Genomic DNA, 17735 nt, shown 5'->3' on the forward strand with positions numbered 1-17735 from the left:
AATCTCAAGTTATTGAGTCTATGGAAAGAACACAAGTAATACAGAGACACATTTTACTTATTATGAAAAGGAGGAGGAAGAAAAAAAAAGGGGAGGAAAAATTAAAGGGAAGATAAATTAAAGAAGGTATTAGTTTTGAATGGGAGTGATTGAAGTATTTCTCAGTATTGTCACATGATCCCTGTTCCTAGAATTTTGGTACCTTGAGAAGTCATTTGTTCTCTGGAGTTATGGACTTTGAACCTGGAGATGCAGGAAGTTGCAGGAAGTGACGAGACCTGTGGGAGGCAGCCAGCATTAGTGATCATTGGTCAAGGATGGTTACATCCTCTTAGTCTATCCAATGAGAAGGCTCAAGTCTTTTGCTTTTAAACCCTGGACAAGCCAGAAGCAAGTCAGGTTCCAGGCCCACAAGGTGGGAATTGGGATTGCTCTCAGGTGTGTCTGGGCTTCTCCCTGCAGGGATTAAATAATGCTTTCCTCTTTGTACCTAATGATGTCTCTGATTAGTTAACTCATTAGTTAAACTCTGATTAGTTAACTGGATTAGGAAGGGGGTCTTGCACCTGACCTGTCCCACACAATTTTAAGTAAAACAAATTCAAAGCATTTACAAGAATAAACAACTTCTTTTTAAGGTGGCAAAATGAATTTCTGGAATTAACCCAAAATGGGAAAATGGATGAACAAATAAGGACTAGAAATGGATGGATGGTGCAGAATGAGAAATAGTTTCTAGGACATAGGCTGTAGAGAGCCATTATTGAATGGATCTATGAACAGATGTGATCCAGTCCAGTTACTACTTGGGACTTGTTAGGTCTCTCTGTTAGGGCAAAGCAATGAAAATTATTGGCTTATCATTTCTAATAATTTTAAAGGAATATTTCATAAAATCAAGATAATCTTGATGGCCAATGGCTGCAACAGGAAGAAGGCATTTTAACTTTACTATGTACCTTTAACCATGAATTAAAGTCAGACTTGAAGTAAATACATTAGTATGACAATTTCTTCCATTTACTACTCTGTTTTGGCAAGTACTTTGGTATTGATAACATCACAACTATTTACAATTCTGTTGAGGTTGATGAGCATCACAACTAGGCTATTTGCAATTCTGTGTTGATAAGCATCTTGGAATTGATAGTTAAGGTGGATACTGAAGTGTCTGACCTAATGAATGTTATACTAATGTTGTGAGTGAAATATTACAAATGGGGTGATCCTAGGGAAGACCTTAGTACACATCGTGTTAACATTTTTTAATTTTCTTTTTTTTTTTGTCTTTTTTTATAATAGCCTCCCCCCCAAAAAATACATGCAATCATTGTTTTCCACATTCACCCTTGCAATACCTGCTTTCCAAATTTTTTTCCCTCCCTCCTTCACCTCCCACATCTTCTAGACTTCAAGCAATTCCATACAGGCAAAACAAGTGCAATTCTTCCAACCACATTTCCCCATGTAGCATGCTACCCAAGAAAATCAGATCAAAAATGAGAAAAGGAAAAAATTAAGGAAGCAAACAATGAGAAAAGGTGAAAATCCTATCTTAGGATCCATATTCAGTCCCCATAGTCCTTTTTCTGGGTACAGATGGCGCTCTCCATCCCAAGGCTATTGAAAGTGGTGTGAATCACCTCACTGGCCTTAAATGTGTATTAGCTGTGAGACCGGGAATCCATTCCTTGACATTTGTCTCAACTTATGAGAACTGATGATAAGGACTTTTGGAGTGACTGAGCCAAGTGGTAAGAGACAGACAGACAGACACACATACACACACACACACACACACACACACACACACAGAGGAAGAGAGAGACAGGGAGAAGAAAAAAAGAGAAAGAGAGAGATAGGGACAGGGAGAGAAAGAGAGCGACATACACACAGACAAAGACAAGAAGAAAGGAAGAGGAAGACAGGGAAGGAGAGAGAGAGGAGAGGATGGGGAGAAGCAGAGACAGTGACAGAGAAATACAGGGACAGGGACAGAGAGAAAGAAGAAGGGAAGGAAGCAGGAAGGGGAGAGGAGAAAGGAGAGAAAGTGAGAGACAGAGTCAGAGAGATAGAGAGAAGACAATGCTTGTGGGCTCCTCTCCACAAACTCCTAAGGGATCTGGACAATGCAACTGAACTGTGAGAGAGAAACAGAAAATGCAGAGTTCTTGGTCCACCTTGTGGCAGAGGAAAAAGGGGAAGTCTGAAGCATTTAGAGAAAAATCTAAGGAGGAAGACCCGGCATTGGTGCCATTGGAGGCAGTGTTCCAGGGCAAGAATGCTCCCAGCAACATTAGGAAATTGCCCCAGGATGGCTGCCAAAGGCAATTTCCACCCAGGCTCTGATCAGAAGCCCAGAGCCAAGACAATTTATGAGAAGCAGAGGGATTCCTGGAGAGGGAAGCTCTGGGAAGGAAGCCAGGAAGTTCAGAAGCCTGCAGAAGCAGGGGGGCGGCCGAAACCTTGGCCCGTGGCAAGGTCCAGCTTCCAATGTCCAGCCCAGCCCGAAGTAAGGTAACTAGGGTGGCAATCTGAGGAAAGGTACCCTACACTCTCGCCTCTCTGAGCCAGCTGGCAGAGCTCCTCAGGTGGTCAGCAGGGACAGAGTCCAGCTCTGGAATACTCACACCCAGCTCAGAAAGGAGTTCTCAGCAGGAGGTCAGGGACCTGATTTTGCCCTGGATCAGACCACTTTGAATGTGGGCCTTTCTCCTGCCCTGGTCCTCTAAAAAAACAATACTACCCCAAGAAAGCTGCAACATGGCCGGCCTAGACAACAGGGCTCAGCTCTACTTTCCTGTCTGAAATCAAGAAATCAGCTCAAAGAATGGAGGGGGGGAGGAGAGAATCTGGCCACCCTGAGGCCCTGTGCTGGCTGACACACTAGGGATAGAAATACACAAAAAAATGACTTCTCTCCACACACTAGCTCAGAAGGACACAGCCTGGGCAAAAATCCACCCAGAATTCCTGGCAATATAGGAGTGAGAGTTCACTGTATTTTTGAGTGGAATCGGAGTGCTGGGAGGAAGGGGGAGGGGAAGAAATAGAAAAGAAACACATGTTGTAAAAGAAAGAATTAAGGAGGGCCGCCAACTATCAGGCAACCTAATACTCCAGGACGGAATCAGAAACATTTGTAGTGCTGTTAGTACCGGACTCAATTTCATGCTAATTTTTGGAAAGAAATGACTCGCAAATAAGGTATTGCCGTCTTCCTAGACCATCTTCAGTTTCCATGGAAATGGTTGGGATTGCTGATGGTTGGTTTGAGGATGGCCTACACTTACCTGAGGAGGAGGTCTTGATGAGGTATAGATTTAGGGTACCCAAATGAAATTGAGTTCTAGTAGCAGGTTTGGGGTTCAGGGAGTCAAATGGAGCTGCCCTGAAACCCCTCAGGATTTGGTGCAAGGATAAGGAATTAAATGAGGTCTAGTGGTGGCACCAAGAGTCCCCTGTAGAGAAATTTACAGGCCCGAAAACCTAGATTGATAAAAGAGGTTTATTATGGGGTTTAGAAGTAAGGTTAAAGTCTAGTTAGTAAAAGATGTTAAGTAAAGAGAAGAGGACACCGGAAACAATATTGTAGTGGGCAGAGATCCTTGGCATGCCAGGCATAAAGATAACATGTTTCGACCCTCTGCAAAGAGAGGACTCCAGCTTGGCTGTTTTATAATGAGAGATTTAGCTAAAGGGGCCCATGGGTGATCTGATGCTGAGTGAAATGAGTAAGACCAGGAGATTGTTGTATACTTCCACAACAATACTATATGATGATCAATTCTGATGGACGTGGCCCTCTTCAACAATGAGAAGAACCAACTCAGTTCCAATTGAGCAGTAATGAACTGAATCAGTTACACCCAGTGAAAGAATCTGGGAGATGAGTATGAACTACTACATGGAATTCCTAGTCCCTCTGTTTGTCTGCCTGCATTTTGATTTCCTTCGCAGGCTAATTGTACACTATTTCAAAGTCTGATTCTTTTTGTACAGCAAAACAACTATTTGGACATGTATATATATCTATATCTATATATTGTATTTAGTTTATACTTTAACATATTTAACATGTATTGGTCAACCTGCCATCTGGGGGAGGGAGTGAGGAGAAGAAGGGGAAAAATTAGAACAAAAGGTTTGGCAATTGTCAACATTGTAAAATTACTCATGCATATATCTGGTAAGTAAAAACTATTAAATTTTTAAAAAGGGGAGGGGAGGGCCCATGGGTGGAGTCTCAAGTTGGCTCAGATTCAGTGGGGGCTGGGACAAGCCCTATTGGGATCCTAAAGGGATGCTTTTGACTAGGATTTGTGAATCAAAGGTCCTAGCTTCTGGAATTGATAATGCATCAGCTAAGAGGAGTTGGGAATCAGAAAGGAATAAATCAATCTGAAAGGACTAGTTTCTTAAAGGGACCACAACCCGCTTCAGTCTGAGGCTCCCAGGACCCATTCCCTCTGTCTCCAGGCTGTGTGAGTGAAGGGCTGACTTAAGGGATAAGGTGGTCCTAGAAGTAACCAGTAACTGAACTTGGCCTGGATTAGGTGTGAGTAGTGAAAGATAGGGAGCTCAGAATCAGCCTGAGCTGCTAAATTTGGGTGACTGGAAGAGGGCTGGCATCCTAAAGTAAGGAAATTGGGGGGGGGCTGATTTTGAGGAGAGGTGATAGGGACATGGTAAGTCCATGATGTCTGCTGGGGATCTAACTCAAAATGTCACCCTAAGTATTTAAATATTTGCTAGAGAACATTAAGCTTCATCCCATAAATTTCTGGCATGCTGTCTCTTTTCCATTTTTAAAAATGAATTTTTTTCCTGATTTGTTCTTTGATCTATTGTTGTCAATTAATTTCTTTAATGGCATTACTCCTTACCCTCCCCACACATTTTTTTTTTTACAATCATATGTACAAATAGTTTTCAACACAACTTTTTGTAAGATTTATGTTCCAGATTTTTCACCCTCTTCCTATTCCCTTCCCCAAGAAAACAAGCAATCTAATATAGGTTATACATGGACAAACATGTTAAGCATATTTTCACATTAGTCATATTGTAAAAGAGGAATCAGAACAAAAGGAGAAATAAATGTGAAAGGAAAAAAATGAAAAAAAAAATCAAAGTGAAAATAGTTATGTTCATGGTATATTCAGACTCTATAGCTCTTCCTCTGGATGTGGACATCATTTTTGCAATATGAATCTTAGAATTGTCTCAGATCACTGTTTTGCTTAGAATAGCAAAGCATATCAAAGCTGATCATCTCCACAACAGTGCTGTTACTGCGCACAATGTTCTTGTGGTTCCAGCATCAGTTCCTGTAAGGCTTTCCAAGTTTTTCTGAAATCTGTCTTTGTTCTCAAAGAGCCCTGATGCTATCAGAGGCTCATGTTTTGCTTTACAAGTGAGTTAGATTTAAGTGAGGCAGAACTCTGCAGTCACCAGACTCACTCTGTCCTTCAATCAGCCCAGGGGCAAAAGATAGACCCAGACAATTGGTGAAAGCCCCCATTTCTGCCTAATGTATAAACCTATTGAGAATGACAGATTGCAGGCTCTCAGAGTTTTTCCATTGATAGCATAAAGAGATCATAAAATTAAAAGATTTTACAAGCTAACTTGTAGTCCAGTTGGTATCATCTTTGGCAATTGCCTCTCCAATTGTGTTGATCTGATCAAAGCATTTTCTGAAATTTCTTGCTGTCCTTTGTTGGGATAGTTGACATTGCTCATAGTTCACATGAAAGAATTGTAGAACAAGGGAAGATGAGGTAGACACATGGAAAGGAAGAGCCCTGATAGGGGGATAGCCAAAACAAGTGCCCTTCAGATGATAGGAGAAAGTAAGGAAGGACTCCATCATATTGGATGGATCTTTTGTGAATTTATGTGAAACACAGGCAAGAAATACACAGGATGGACACAGACATGAATCTCCATGGTTGCAAGGAAGAAATCACTGGTCTTTGAGGGAGTCTCTGATGTTTGGGTTTTGTTCCCTTCAATCCATATCCTCATGCTTCTCTAAATTCTTCCTATCCAGTTTTTCATGTCACATTATTCAAATATGTTCATCACCACAATTTGTTTAGACATTCTCCAAGTAAACAACACCTATTTTGTTTCTTTTTTGCACTTGTATTTTGTTTTGCTACCAAAAACTAAAGTAAAAAAAAAAAGCCACTATGATTATTTTAATTTGGCTAGACCCTTTGTTTCCCTCACTTCCTTAGAATTCAAGCCTTGCAGCAGAGTCTCTGTGTCACAAAGTCTGCATATTTAATCGCCTTTCAATAAATCCTAATACCAAATGGCTTTTAAGAAGTTGGACCAATTTATAACTACATATAATGTATTACTGTACTTCTAATTCTATAATCCCCCCCCCAACACTTTCCAGCTTTTAGGGTTATCTCTGCCAATTTAATCAGATATAAAGTGAAACCTCAGATTGGAAACCTTTCATTCTTAAAAGGATCTTAATAAAACATATTTTCTGCCTAAACAACTATGGCAAGAAATCTGTTTCATGAGCTGCATAGATTGATTTATTTAGGAATGATGTGCAAGTTTCCTAATTGACAAAGCACTAGATTGAGACTTTCCCATATCGTAGTGTCTCCCAAATGCCAATCATACCCAAAAAGCTTAGTGATGTCACTTGAATTATTATCCCTAATCTGAACCTGAGGACCCAGGAATGTGGCATTGAAGGGTAGGGTTCATCTTCAAGCTCTTCTGGAGCTTCTCAAAGGATTTAGAGCTGGAAGAGACCCAATCCTAACCTGAATCACCATTAAAGTTAAATTACTTTTGTCAAGACCACAGAAGTAGAGAACGAGAGAACCAGAATTTTAACCATGTCCTCTTGACTCCAAATCTAGTGATCTTTTTATTCCATCAGAATGCCTTTCAAATAGGTGACCAGAAGGAAAAAAAGTCTCCAATATGACTAAGAGGCTTTCTGCTATCCACAGAAATCTTTAATTATTTCTTCCTATAGGGTTATAGCAAGAGAAAATTAAGTATGGAAGGCAGCAGCAACACATCATCTTCTCCCAAAGTTTTCTCCCCTTTTCTGCTTATTTTAATAACTTTAAGAACTGGCAATAACCAATCAGATTTTTATATCAAACCTTTTCCATATTCTTTACATTCATTAGATTTCTCCCCAGTGTGGATTCTCCGATGTCCAGTAAGAGCTGCCCTTTTTGTAAAAGCCTTTTCACACTGGTTACATTTATAAGGTTTCTCTCCAATGTGGAGTCTCTGATGTCGAGTAAGACTTACCCTTTGTTTAAAAGCCTTTCCACACTGGTTACATTTATAAGGTTTCTCACCAGTATGGACTCTCTGATGTATAATAAGACATCCTTTTTTTCTAAAAGTCTTTCCACATTGGTTACATTCATAAGGTTTCTCGCCAGTGTGGATTCTCTGATGTATAGAAAGACTAGACTTATAAAGAAAAGTTTTTTCACACTGGTTACATTTATAAGGTTTCTCTCCAGTATGGACTCTTTGATGTACAGCAAGACTAGACTTATAAATAAAAGTTTTTTCACACTGGTTACATTCATAAGGACTTTCCCCAGTGTGGATTCTTTGATGTACAATAAGACCTCTCCTTTTTCTAAAAGTCTTTCCACACTGGTTACATGTATAAGGTTTCTCTCCAGTGTGTATTTCCTGATGTAAAATAAGATATTCCTTTTTCCTAAAAGTCTTTCCACACTGGTTACATGTATAAGGTTTCTCTCCAGTGTGGATTCTCTGATGTACAATAAGAGCTTCTTTTTTCCTAAAACTCTTTCCACACTGGTTACATTTGTAAGGCTTCTCCCCAGTGTGGATTCTCTGATGTACAATAAGAGTATCCTTTTTCCTAAAACTCTTTCCACAATGGTTACATTTGTAAGGCTTCTCCCCAGTGTGAATTCTCTGATGTACAAGAAGATTTCCCCTTTCTCTAAAAGCCTTCCCACATTGGTTACATTTGTAAGATTTCTCTCCCGTGTGGATTTTCTGATGTCCAGTAAGAGCTCCCCTTTCTGCAAAAGCCTTTCCACACAGGTTACATTCATAAGGTTTCTCTCCAGTGTGGATTCTCTGATGTCCAGTAAGAGCTCCCCTTTCTGCAAAAGCCTTTCCACATTGGTTACATTTGTAGGGTTTCTCTCCAGTATGGATTCTCTCATGTTTAGTAAGAACTCTCTTTTGTGTAAAAGCCTTTCCACACAGGTTACATTCATAAGGTTTCTCTCCAGTGTGGATCCTCTGATGAACAATAACAGTTTCCTTTTTTTTATAAGCCTTTCCACATTGGTTACATTTATAAGGTTTTTCTCCAGTGTAAATTCTCTGTAAATGTCTAGGAAGAGCTGCCCTTTCTCTGAAAGTTTTTCCACTTTGGTTATGCTCATAAGATTTCTCACTAACGAGGATTTTCTCATGTGTATCACAGATCTCTTTCCAAATGAAGTTAGCAGGACCATGACTGATGAATCTTGGTTTGAGAATTCCTTCCACAAAAAGGCTTAGCTCTGCTGTCCTTTCCTTTGTTTCAAGTCTAATCTCTCTTTCTGTGGGGGGAAAAAGACAACAAAGAACAAAACAAATATAGACATTATTTGCATGTGCATGCATCTGCTCTTTCCCCACCACACACACACATATCCTATTCAAATCTGGTCTGAGACACTTAATACTCCTGTATTAAGCTGGGTGACCCTGGGCAAGTCACTTAACCCCAATTAGTTGGTTAATTACTGCAGCAAAAAAGAGAAAATGTTCCTCAAAAAGAAAACTGAGTAAGTAAATCAATCTGTAGTACAGAAGTGTAGAGTATGATACTGTACCTCTTAGTCCTTTCACAAGCACCTTGAAGTATCAAGACACTGATCCAAGGGATTTGATCCAAACATTTGTCAGTCCTACCTTATCCTGCATACATCTACCTTAACAACTATCTTTCTGCAGTGATTTCAAACTACCATGATCAGAAATACACAGCTTTATAGATTATGCAGTGAATACATCAAATTCTGAGGGCTTCTAAGTGCAACACATTCTTTCAGTTTCTCAACCTGACATTAAATTGCTTCCAAAATACCAGGAAGGTTGGCCAGCCATGTATACATGGCCACAGGTGTAAAAAGACCCCCCAGTGGCAGTCTATGACTGTACCAGAGCTGTTCTTTAATTCCTGGATTATCTAGTAATCACAGCTCATCAAACCAGTAACCACAGATCTAGATGTCATCTGGCTTTCCATTCTTGCAGCAGTGATGGCAGGCTACCTGAAAACCATGGTCCCTAGCAATACAGAGTAGAAGCCATCGTGAAATTGTCATGGAAGGCTACAACCTTCCTACAAAAATGTACCTTGAAATGCAATTCATTGAAATGCTTAGGTCATTTTCTAATTTGAGCATATCCTCTGTTTATGTTATTCTTCTATCTGGCAGTTTCTCAAACTCATTAGTTGGCAACATGGCTTGGTCAGTGATAATGTAGCCACTTTACCAGTGGTAGAAAAAAAAAACCAAAATAATATCTGAAGAAATTCTACCCTTTTAAAGGTTGTTTTATATATTAAATATTAGTAGAAAAAAACCCAAAAAGCAAAATTTGCAATTGACCTTTGAATGCATTTATTAATGAAGTATTTGTCATGAGTCAATAGTAATATAAATCTTTTTAATAATAATTAGCAAATACTTTTGACTGGTTAGAATTTTTAAAAATGAAATCCCAGCTCTCAATGAGATTTGTTTAATTCTTCTGTTTTCCACATGTGACCATTTTCATCATATCTGTTTCAGAATCAGAATAGAGCTGGGGGGCCAGTGAAAAAATTGTGGATAGGGCCTGAAATCTGTAAAACGTGAGTTTTTAATACTATCTTAGAAACTTGCTATCAGCAGTCTCATGAGGATATACAGTGCATGACACACAGTAGGTGCCATATAAATGCTCACTATTTTATTTCATGTTGACTATTTCCTCCCCAATTGTGCTCTCCTTACATCACTATTATCCTCACTAATTAGTGATTTACTGAGGCACTAAATTTAAACAATTTTCCTGGTCTACAGTGGGTTTCTACATAGTTGCAGGTAGATTGTCTGCGACCTCCATGAGAGTAACTGTCCCTTGTACGTCTTTCTATTCCTGGTACTTAGCCCAGGGCCCTGCATGGAGCAGGCCCACAATGTTTGCTGGCTAGAAGTCTTAAGAAATGGCTCACCTCAAACATCCTAAGCCCTTTTGGCACTTTCAGGAGAATTCCATAGCCCCAGATTCCAAGCAATGACTCTTATAAGATCACAGATGATCACTAGGAGTTGGGACCCCCAAGGACATGGAGTACAAGCCACTCATTTTCTAGATGGGAACCTGAGATTCAGTGACTAGTCCAGGAAGCCACTGCCAAAACATATCTGAAAAAGAATTCCAAGACTGGGCTTTCTCCCCCAAACCAAGCTTTTACTTCATGGTAACTGCTGAAAGCTTCTTGTAACCACAACTGCTTTCTCCTCACTCACCTGGAGGGCAGCTCCTTAGGCCTTCTGGGTGCAGCATCCAGGGTACTTCCCTTTGCTCAAAATAAGAGATCACATCTTCTCTGGGAACTGGAAGCCCTGGGCATGGAAAGCAGTTAGGGACAAGGATAGAAATATGAAATTTAGTTGCTTTTAGGGAATGGGGTGAGGATCCAGAGCTGCTCCATTTTAAGATTCATCCCCTTCTCCTGAAACATATGAGTCTATGGTCACCCACTAATGTTTTGTAATGCTAGTTCATGAGAGGGTTTGCCCCATTATGCTTTTGTACAAGGTATTCTGAGAAAGGAGCAAATGCTCTTCCCCCACCTCCTATCCTGTTGGGTTCCATTGTGGCAGAAACTTCTAACCCCATACCTGGGTACAAAGGGCCTGAGAAGCCTTGAGCCAGATCAAGAGGGACCTTAGTCCTGGAACCCCTTCTTCATAGGACAGACTCATTCCAGAGTTTCCATTATCTAGAAATTATGTAGAGCCGGTAGGGCGGTGGAGGGACACATGGGCATAGAGGCAAGAGTCCCTGAGCTTAAAGTAAGCCTTGAATACTTAGTAGCTTAACCCCTTGGTAAGTATATTAAACTGTTTGCCTCAGTTTTCTCTACTCTCAAAAGGAAGTAACAACATCATCTAAATTGCAAGGGTAATATGTCAAACAGTCATAAAATTTTGTTTTATTTTTAACTTACAAAAAAGCAGTTCCACAATATAGTAAAACAAAAAGATGATTGATCATGAAATGGTAAATCTACAGGATACAACTTGCTAACCCTATCAAATAGACAACAAAATTATAAATGTTTTTGCTTCACTTTCCTGCCCTCACCCTACAGATGTCTTCCATTGTAAATAAATAATTTTTACATATATACTAATCCACATACTAGACCCGTTCCAAAGAACAAAGGATTGTAAGGGAAAGCTGCCTGAGTCATTTTCAAAGCTTTGCCAGACAAATTCAGGACCAGTTAGTTAGCCAAAATAACTTCTCAGATTATTTCCATGCTTGTTTTTTCCACTCAAAGTTACCTAGAAGTAGTAAGAGAAAGAAAGCTTCAGGAGCAGCAAAGGACCCCTTCAGGTTCCTCTGATCCAATGTAAAGATGTGCAGGAGGACCCAGTTGCTTGGACACAACCGACCAGCACTTTCTCCATTCTAACTAATACTGCCCCTCCAAACCCTGCACCCTACGGAATGAATGACCATATGCTCTTTGCAGATTCAGAGTTAGCAGGGGACACGTCCTTACCCAGGGACAGCAGGTTCCGGGCATTCTCCAGCATGACCCCCTTGTACAGCTCCTTCTGAGGAAGGTCCAAGAGGCCCCACTCCTCCTGGGTAAAGTCCACAGCCACATCCCTGAATGTCACCAACACCTAAAGCAGCAAAAGTCATGAGATATAAAGGTGAAAGACACTTCAGAATTAGGGTTGGGGAACCCTAATCCTTAATTTAATAGTAGGAAACAAAGCAGAGAAGAGATCTGCTCAAAGGTCAGACCATTTCAGAGTGTCAGAGTCAGCTCCTGGAACCAGGGTCAGTAAGAGTCTGACTGAATTTTCTCTAAAGCATTTTATATGTTGTGGCTGATGGTGTGGGGTTTGGCAGGCACCAAAAGTGGGGGTTCAGGCACGTGAAGAATTCACCCTGGCCATTCTCTCTGGGAAAAGGAGGATTTATTGAGGAGAGCAGGTTACAGACCAAGTGAAGGGATACGATAATGGTAAATGTGAAATAGAGTGGGGCAGCCTATGAGAGACAAGTTCTTCAGTGGAGCTCATGACTACCCAGTCAAAAGGGAGCCCCGATGAGGTTGGGGCCAGCCCTTAGCTGGCAGGCCAATCCTGAAAGGGTGAGTTATCTGTAAAGAGAAGCAGAATAGAGTTAGAGGAGATAAACCTGGCTGGAGGGTGGGGTAAGGAGTAAGACACCAAGAAGCAGAGTGCCTCTGCTGAGTGCCCCACAGGAGGATAGCCACCATACGATGGCCCCACAATTAGGTTTTGTCTGGCATAAGACAAGATGTGTCTAACTCAATGTAGTGCCATCTCTAGGAGCAAAGCAAAAGTTTCTTATATGTTCTCAAGAATCCAGTATTTCCCTATTTGGGCAGTCATATGTGGAGAGAAGCAGACACAAAGACTTCTGTAGGGCTTATATACCCCAGCACAGGAATCCCTGCTGACATTTAATCCCTTTGTCTGGGCTTTAGGACATATAGTCTAAATGAGGTAATCTGCCCGGGAAGCCAAAAGGCAGCCAATTAATCCAAACCTCCCCTTATTAGGCAATATCTGATTGGGCAATGGAGAGTGGAGGAGTTTTCCAGTGAGTCACTGGATTGTATTGGAGATGAAACTTGGGCCTGTGTTAGCTTTGAGGTGGGAGGAGCTTTGCTCCATTTCCTGAGAGATCTCACCCCATGACATTCAGAGGGATAACTGATCTCTGATTCCTTACCTCCCCCCCAAGAGAAGCTATTCCAAACCTCTTTCCTTCACCCACATCCCACAGCCCCCCTTTACCAACATGAGGTGGGGCTAATGCACTCCCAATCTGGTCTGAAGGAGAAAACTCAGCTGTCTCCTCATTACTCATTGGCTCTTTGGGACTTTTCTGGCTGAGTTCTCCACTCTGGCTTTGAGTTTAGTGCCTTCTTCCCACCCAGACCTCTTTCCCTTCCTCTGGTTCTTGTGGTCTTCTTTTGTGAAATGTCAAGTGAAGTTTTGTTCTGTTTTGTTTTGTTTTGTTTTTCTTCCCAGATTATTCTTAGCTTCCGAATACAATTCTTCCTTTGCAGCAACAACAACAACAAAATTCGGTTCTGCACATATATATTGTACCTAGGATATACTATAAGATATTTAATATGTATGGTAATGCCTGCCATCTAGGGGAGGGGGTGGAGGGAAGGAGGGGAAAAATTTGGAAGAGAAGGGAGTACAAGGGATAATGTTGTAAAAAAAAAAAATTACCCATGAATATGTACTGTCAAAGAAAATATTATAATTATAAAAATTAATAAAAAAATAAAAATAAATAAAATAAAAAAAATGTCAAGTGAAAGAGAAAATTAACTCTTCCCAAAGAAAACAAAGGAGAATAGGCAGAAAAGGAAAATACCCAAAGGTGAATGACAGCCTGGGGGAAGTGAAGTAAACAACAATTAATATTTAAAGAAAATCTGCCCCTTGCTGAAGGCAAATGTACTGAAGGAAAATACAGAATGCACATGGACTCAGACCCTAATGATGAAAGGTTTCCTAGAAAGCCACAACTGGTTAGAAAAATGGACCCAATTGTGAAGGAAATTCTGGACAGGGAAAATGAAATTCCAATGAAAAGAATCCACAGATCATCCATAGAAAAACCAAACCAGAAACCAAAAAACAAAACCCAGGGCTACAAACTGCCAGATTGGCAGTGGTCATCTTTAACAATTTAATTCAGAAGGAAAAAGTCCTCCAAGCCATGAGACAGACCTTCTCATACAGTGGAACTGACTGAGTTTGGAATATGGAAGACAAATACAAACCAAGGAGATGAGGGAAAGGGATAGAAGAATAGATTCCAGAGAGCAGTGGAGCTGAGAATGCAGTCTAGGATGATGCATCCTAAAAATGGGAGCTGAAGAATAGGAGGAAAAAGTAAATATTCCATAATAAAGGAGACTGAGAAGGAGGGGTCAGATAGTAGGAGGAAAGCCAGGAGACAGTCATGTTCTAAAAACTTAGAAGAAAATCCTAGAGTGATCAATAATGCAAAAGGCTTGAGAACAGGATAGAACAATGGGAATTGAGGAGAGTAGGGGAGGAAGGAGGAAAAATTGAAAAGGTGCAGAAAGGAAGGAGGTTCCATTGATGATATTCTTAGAGGAGATAAGGGACTTTACTCTGAGGCTTAGGGATTTAGTCCCTGAAAAGGCAGGATTGAGAATTCTAGGAGAATGTGAAAGAAAAGTAAAGGAACAAGAGAGGGTAAAATTCAGAAGGCAATGTTCCCAGCTATGGAGCCATGTTCTCCCTGACACCTGCTGTGATACACACTATTCTGAAAGGAAGGCACCATGGGGGAAAGCGGAATCAGTGGGAGTGACCTAGAGCCAGTGTCAGAAAGCATCTAGAGGGCAGAGCTCAGAGTGGATACCTTGGAGGCTGTTGATTATGTGAAGTGTGCAGGGGAAAGAGAAAGACCAGAGGAGTAGAGGGATTTTAACTGAGAGAATGAGCATGTGAGTATAAAACAGAAAGGGAAGATGGACAATCACAAGGAGAGAAATTCTTCTGGGGAAGGGGGAAACATGGAAGAAATTAAAAAACAAAACAAAAGTAATGAACAGAACTGTAATTGAAGGGCAAATGGAAACTACAAGAGAACTAAAAAGAAAAGGGAGATGAACAAATGTAGAATGAGATGAAAGCAGAAGAGATGAACAAATGTCGAAAGAAATTGGAGGCAAAAGAATTGTGGCATCTTTTATTTGGGACAACACAGAAATATGCATATTTCTTTGTCATATATGGAACTTCTATAAAAATGAGCCACTGGAATATAGAGACACTGCAAACAAAGGTAAATAGGCAGAAATAATTCATACATTATTTCATTCCCTAAGGAGAAAAGGATGGAAATTGATTCAGGGATCACTGACAAAAGATATAAACCTAAATGGAAAATTGCTAGTGACATATTAAATAATGACTGGTTCAGAGAACAGATCTCAGAAATGGAGACATTGCAGAGAGAGAGAGAGAGAGAGAGAGAGAGAGAGAGAGAGAGAGAGAGAGAGAGAGAGAGAGAGAGAGAGAGAGAGAGAGAGAGAGAGAGAGAGAGAGAGAGAGAGAGAGAGAGAGAGAAAGAGAGAGAGAAAGAGAGAGAGAAAGAGAGAGAGAGAGAGAGAGAGAGAGAGAGAGAGAGAGAGAGAGAGAGAGAGAGAGAGGAGAGAGAGAATCATTAAACAATATCTCTAAATTTCTAGGATTCTGCTAAAACAATCCTCAGGGGGGGAAACACAAACCTATTATCACACATTAACATTTAGAAAAAGAGAAGATTAACTAAACCTGCATTCTTAAAAAAAATAGAAACAGAAATTAATCACCTAAAACAAGTATCAATAACAATATGTTAAAATTAAAATCTCGGGGGCAGCTAGGTGGCGCAGTGGATAGAGCACCAGTCCTGAATTTCATGAGTTCAAATCTGGTCTCAGACACTTAACACTTCCTATCTGTGTGACCCTGGGCAAGTCACTTAACCCCAGCCTCAAAAAAAAAAAAAATTAAAATCTCAGTGAATCAGTCAAAAACACACAAGAACAGGGCAGCGTTGTTCCTACTGTGTTAACCCAATGACCATTTTTGTAAAGAGAAAATACATAAGAAATGCCTTGCCAGCTTCATACCCCATCCCCCATGTCAAGCCAAATGGTTGTGACTATTGATGCTGACCAGGTCTGGGTGGACCGCACTCACCTGAGGAGGTCGGAGGCTCCCGGGGCCCATTCCCTCTGGCTGCAGGCTCCTCTGTACAAAGAGAAGTAACCAAGGTGACCATTTTGCCAAGTTCCTCCCTCTGGTCCCTAGTCTTTCTGTACCCCAGCGTCCTGCTGCCCCCACCCTTTCTGACCCCCCCCAATGTAGCAACCACAATAGATCTGAGTAAGGGAGGTCCTACCTAAGGTTTTCAAATCTGGGCTTTTCTGAGGGTGAGACAGCCTGTGTCACCTGGAAATTTGAGACAAAATCCAGGCTAGGGCTGACTTCTGAGGGTTCGCAGAGAAGAGGGGCCAGGGACGGAGGGGGAGGGTCTGGGAGGCAAGACGGGCCAACAGAGGTCCGGGCAGGGAGGTCACAGGCACCAGAGAGACAGCAGTGCTCCAGGGGGCCGCTGAGCCGGGAAGAGCTGGGGGGCCTGCGGGCTCGCTGCGGTGGAACCTGGCCTTGCAGTCCCTGAAAGAAAAGTGCAGACAGGAAGCCGGCCAGCAGCCCGAGAGCCCGGGTTCAGTTAAGGAGAGCAGGAGAGAGCTTGGGTCCAAGGGTCCAAGCGGGGCTCCTGGGGGTCGGAAGGCGGGACTCGAGGATCCCTCGGGGAGTGAGTGTGGAGGAGGAGCTGAATCTCTAAGCAAGAGCGGGGATAGGGACGCCTGGGTCCTGATCACGGGGCTGAAATCAGGGGTCCCGGAATCCTAGGGGCAAAGTCTGAAACCCGGGAGGTAAATGTGGGCAGGGGGAGCCAGCGGGGGGGGGGGGGGAGCTCACCCAGCAGCAAGGCTTAAGGGGGCGCTCCTGCTAGACCCGGAGGAGACTCCTCGAGGTCAGAGGACGAGACCAGTGGCCGGGATGCTCTGCGGAAGCAGCAAGGGCGGGGACGCCGGCTCCGACCTCCCTGCGAGATGCACGCACGGGTCCGGCGGCCAGGAGACAAAGCGTCCGGAGTTTCCCGGGAAGGGAAGACCGCCGAGTGGCAGGCAGAGATCGCCGCTCCAAGACTTCCGGCTTTCCCCAAGCCCCTCCTCCTGGTCCAGAGAGCCCGGCCCTGGCCATCCCCCGGGATGTGGGAGCTTTTCCCTCCAATCACACCCCGGACCAGCCCTCAAAGCCCTCACGGCTCCTCCCACATACGTCCCCCACCATCCCACAAAGATGCCCTAAACTCCTCCCTGGCCTCTCCCCTCCTCCCCCACCCCCGCTCCCGACACCCCCCCACCTGCGCCGGCACCCGCAGGCTGGTCCTCTCCCAGAGCTCCTCCTCCCAGAGCCCCGGATTCGTTCCCTTAGGTTCTCCCTTCCACTTCCTCCTCATGCGGCTTCCATGCTACGTTTTAAGGGTATAGGGCCTTAAGGTGTGGCCTGCTGAAGAGGGAGAAGATCGCAAAGACCGAGGGAGACCCGGCAGCATCCGCTCTGGAGGGCGTCTAGCATCCCGCTTTTCTCCAGGGCCGTGGTGCTGCTCAGAGGTGGCTTTGCTCTGGCCCAGCCGAGCATCCTGCTCAGGAGGATGAGGAGTGTGGGAGGGAAGGAGCGGAGGGAGGGGCTGGGGAGGAGCTCTCGGCCCGTGGATGTCTCCGGGAGGGTGAGTCCGGGGTGGAGTTTGGAGGCCTGGGAGGCGTGTAGGGCAGAAGAGGGGATGTTCCTGGGATGGGAGGGAGGGGGCAGGAC

General features: G+C 42.8%; 1 protein-coding gene across 8 annotated transcripts; it reads right to left on the reverse strand.

Annotated features, from left to right (window-relative positions):
- Positions 1–4853: 4853 nt before the first annotated feature.
- On the reverse strand, positions 4854–17699 carry LOC141556718 (uncharacterized). 8 transcript variants are annotated; one of them, XM_074291413.1, is made up of 7 exons: positions 17284–17699; positions 16302–16526; positions 16050–16100; positions 11825–11951; positions 10935–11035; positions 10560–10655; positions 8459–8594 (listed from the first exon to the last, which is right to left on the reverse strand). In XM_074291413.1, exons 1-6 carry the CDS (start codon positions 17377–17379, stop codon positions 10629–10631), a joined length of 627 nt encoding a protein of 208 aa, XP_074147514.1. In that variant the 5' UTR covers positions 17380–17699; the 3' UTR covers positions 8459–8594; positions 10560–10628. The 8 variants fall into 8 exon arrangements, with proteins under 8 accessions (XP_074147459.1, XP_074147467.1, XP_074147476.1 ...); XM_074291358.1 differs by lacking the exon at positions 10935–11035 and having other exon boundaries at positions 4854–8594; positions 17284–17659; XM_074291366.1 differs by lacking the exon at positions 10935–11035 and having other exon boundaries at positions 4854–8594; positions 16252–17112; positions 17284–17366.
- Between the last annotated feature and the right edge of the window lie 36 nt (positions 17700–17735).

Source organism: Sminthopsis crassicaudata, chromosome 1, assembly GCF_048593235.1.
Source record: "Sminthopsis crassicaudata isolate SCR6 chromosome 1, ASM4859323v1, whole genome shotgun sequence".
NCBI classification, from domain to species: Eukaryota; Metazoa; Chordata; class Mammalia; order Dasyuromorphia; family Dasyuridae; genus Sminthopsis; species Sminthopsis crassicaudata.

Coding starts and splice junctions, on each gene's coding strand:
- LOC141556718 (XM_074291358.1), bottom strand. CDS start 17,379: ATGAGGAGGAAGTGGAAGGGAGAACCTAAGGGAACGAATCCGGGGCTC. Junction 11,952..16,049: donor GGAGCCTCCGACCTCCTCAG/GTGAGTGCGGTC, acceptor TTGCTGCTTTAG/GTGTTGGTGACATTCAGGGA. Junction 8,595..10,559: donor CCTAAGGAGCTGCCCTCCAG/GTGAGTGAGGAG, acceptor TTCCCCCCACAG/AAAGAGAGATTAGACTTGAA.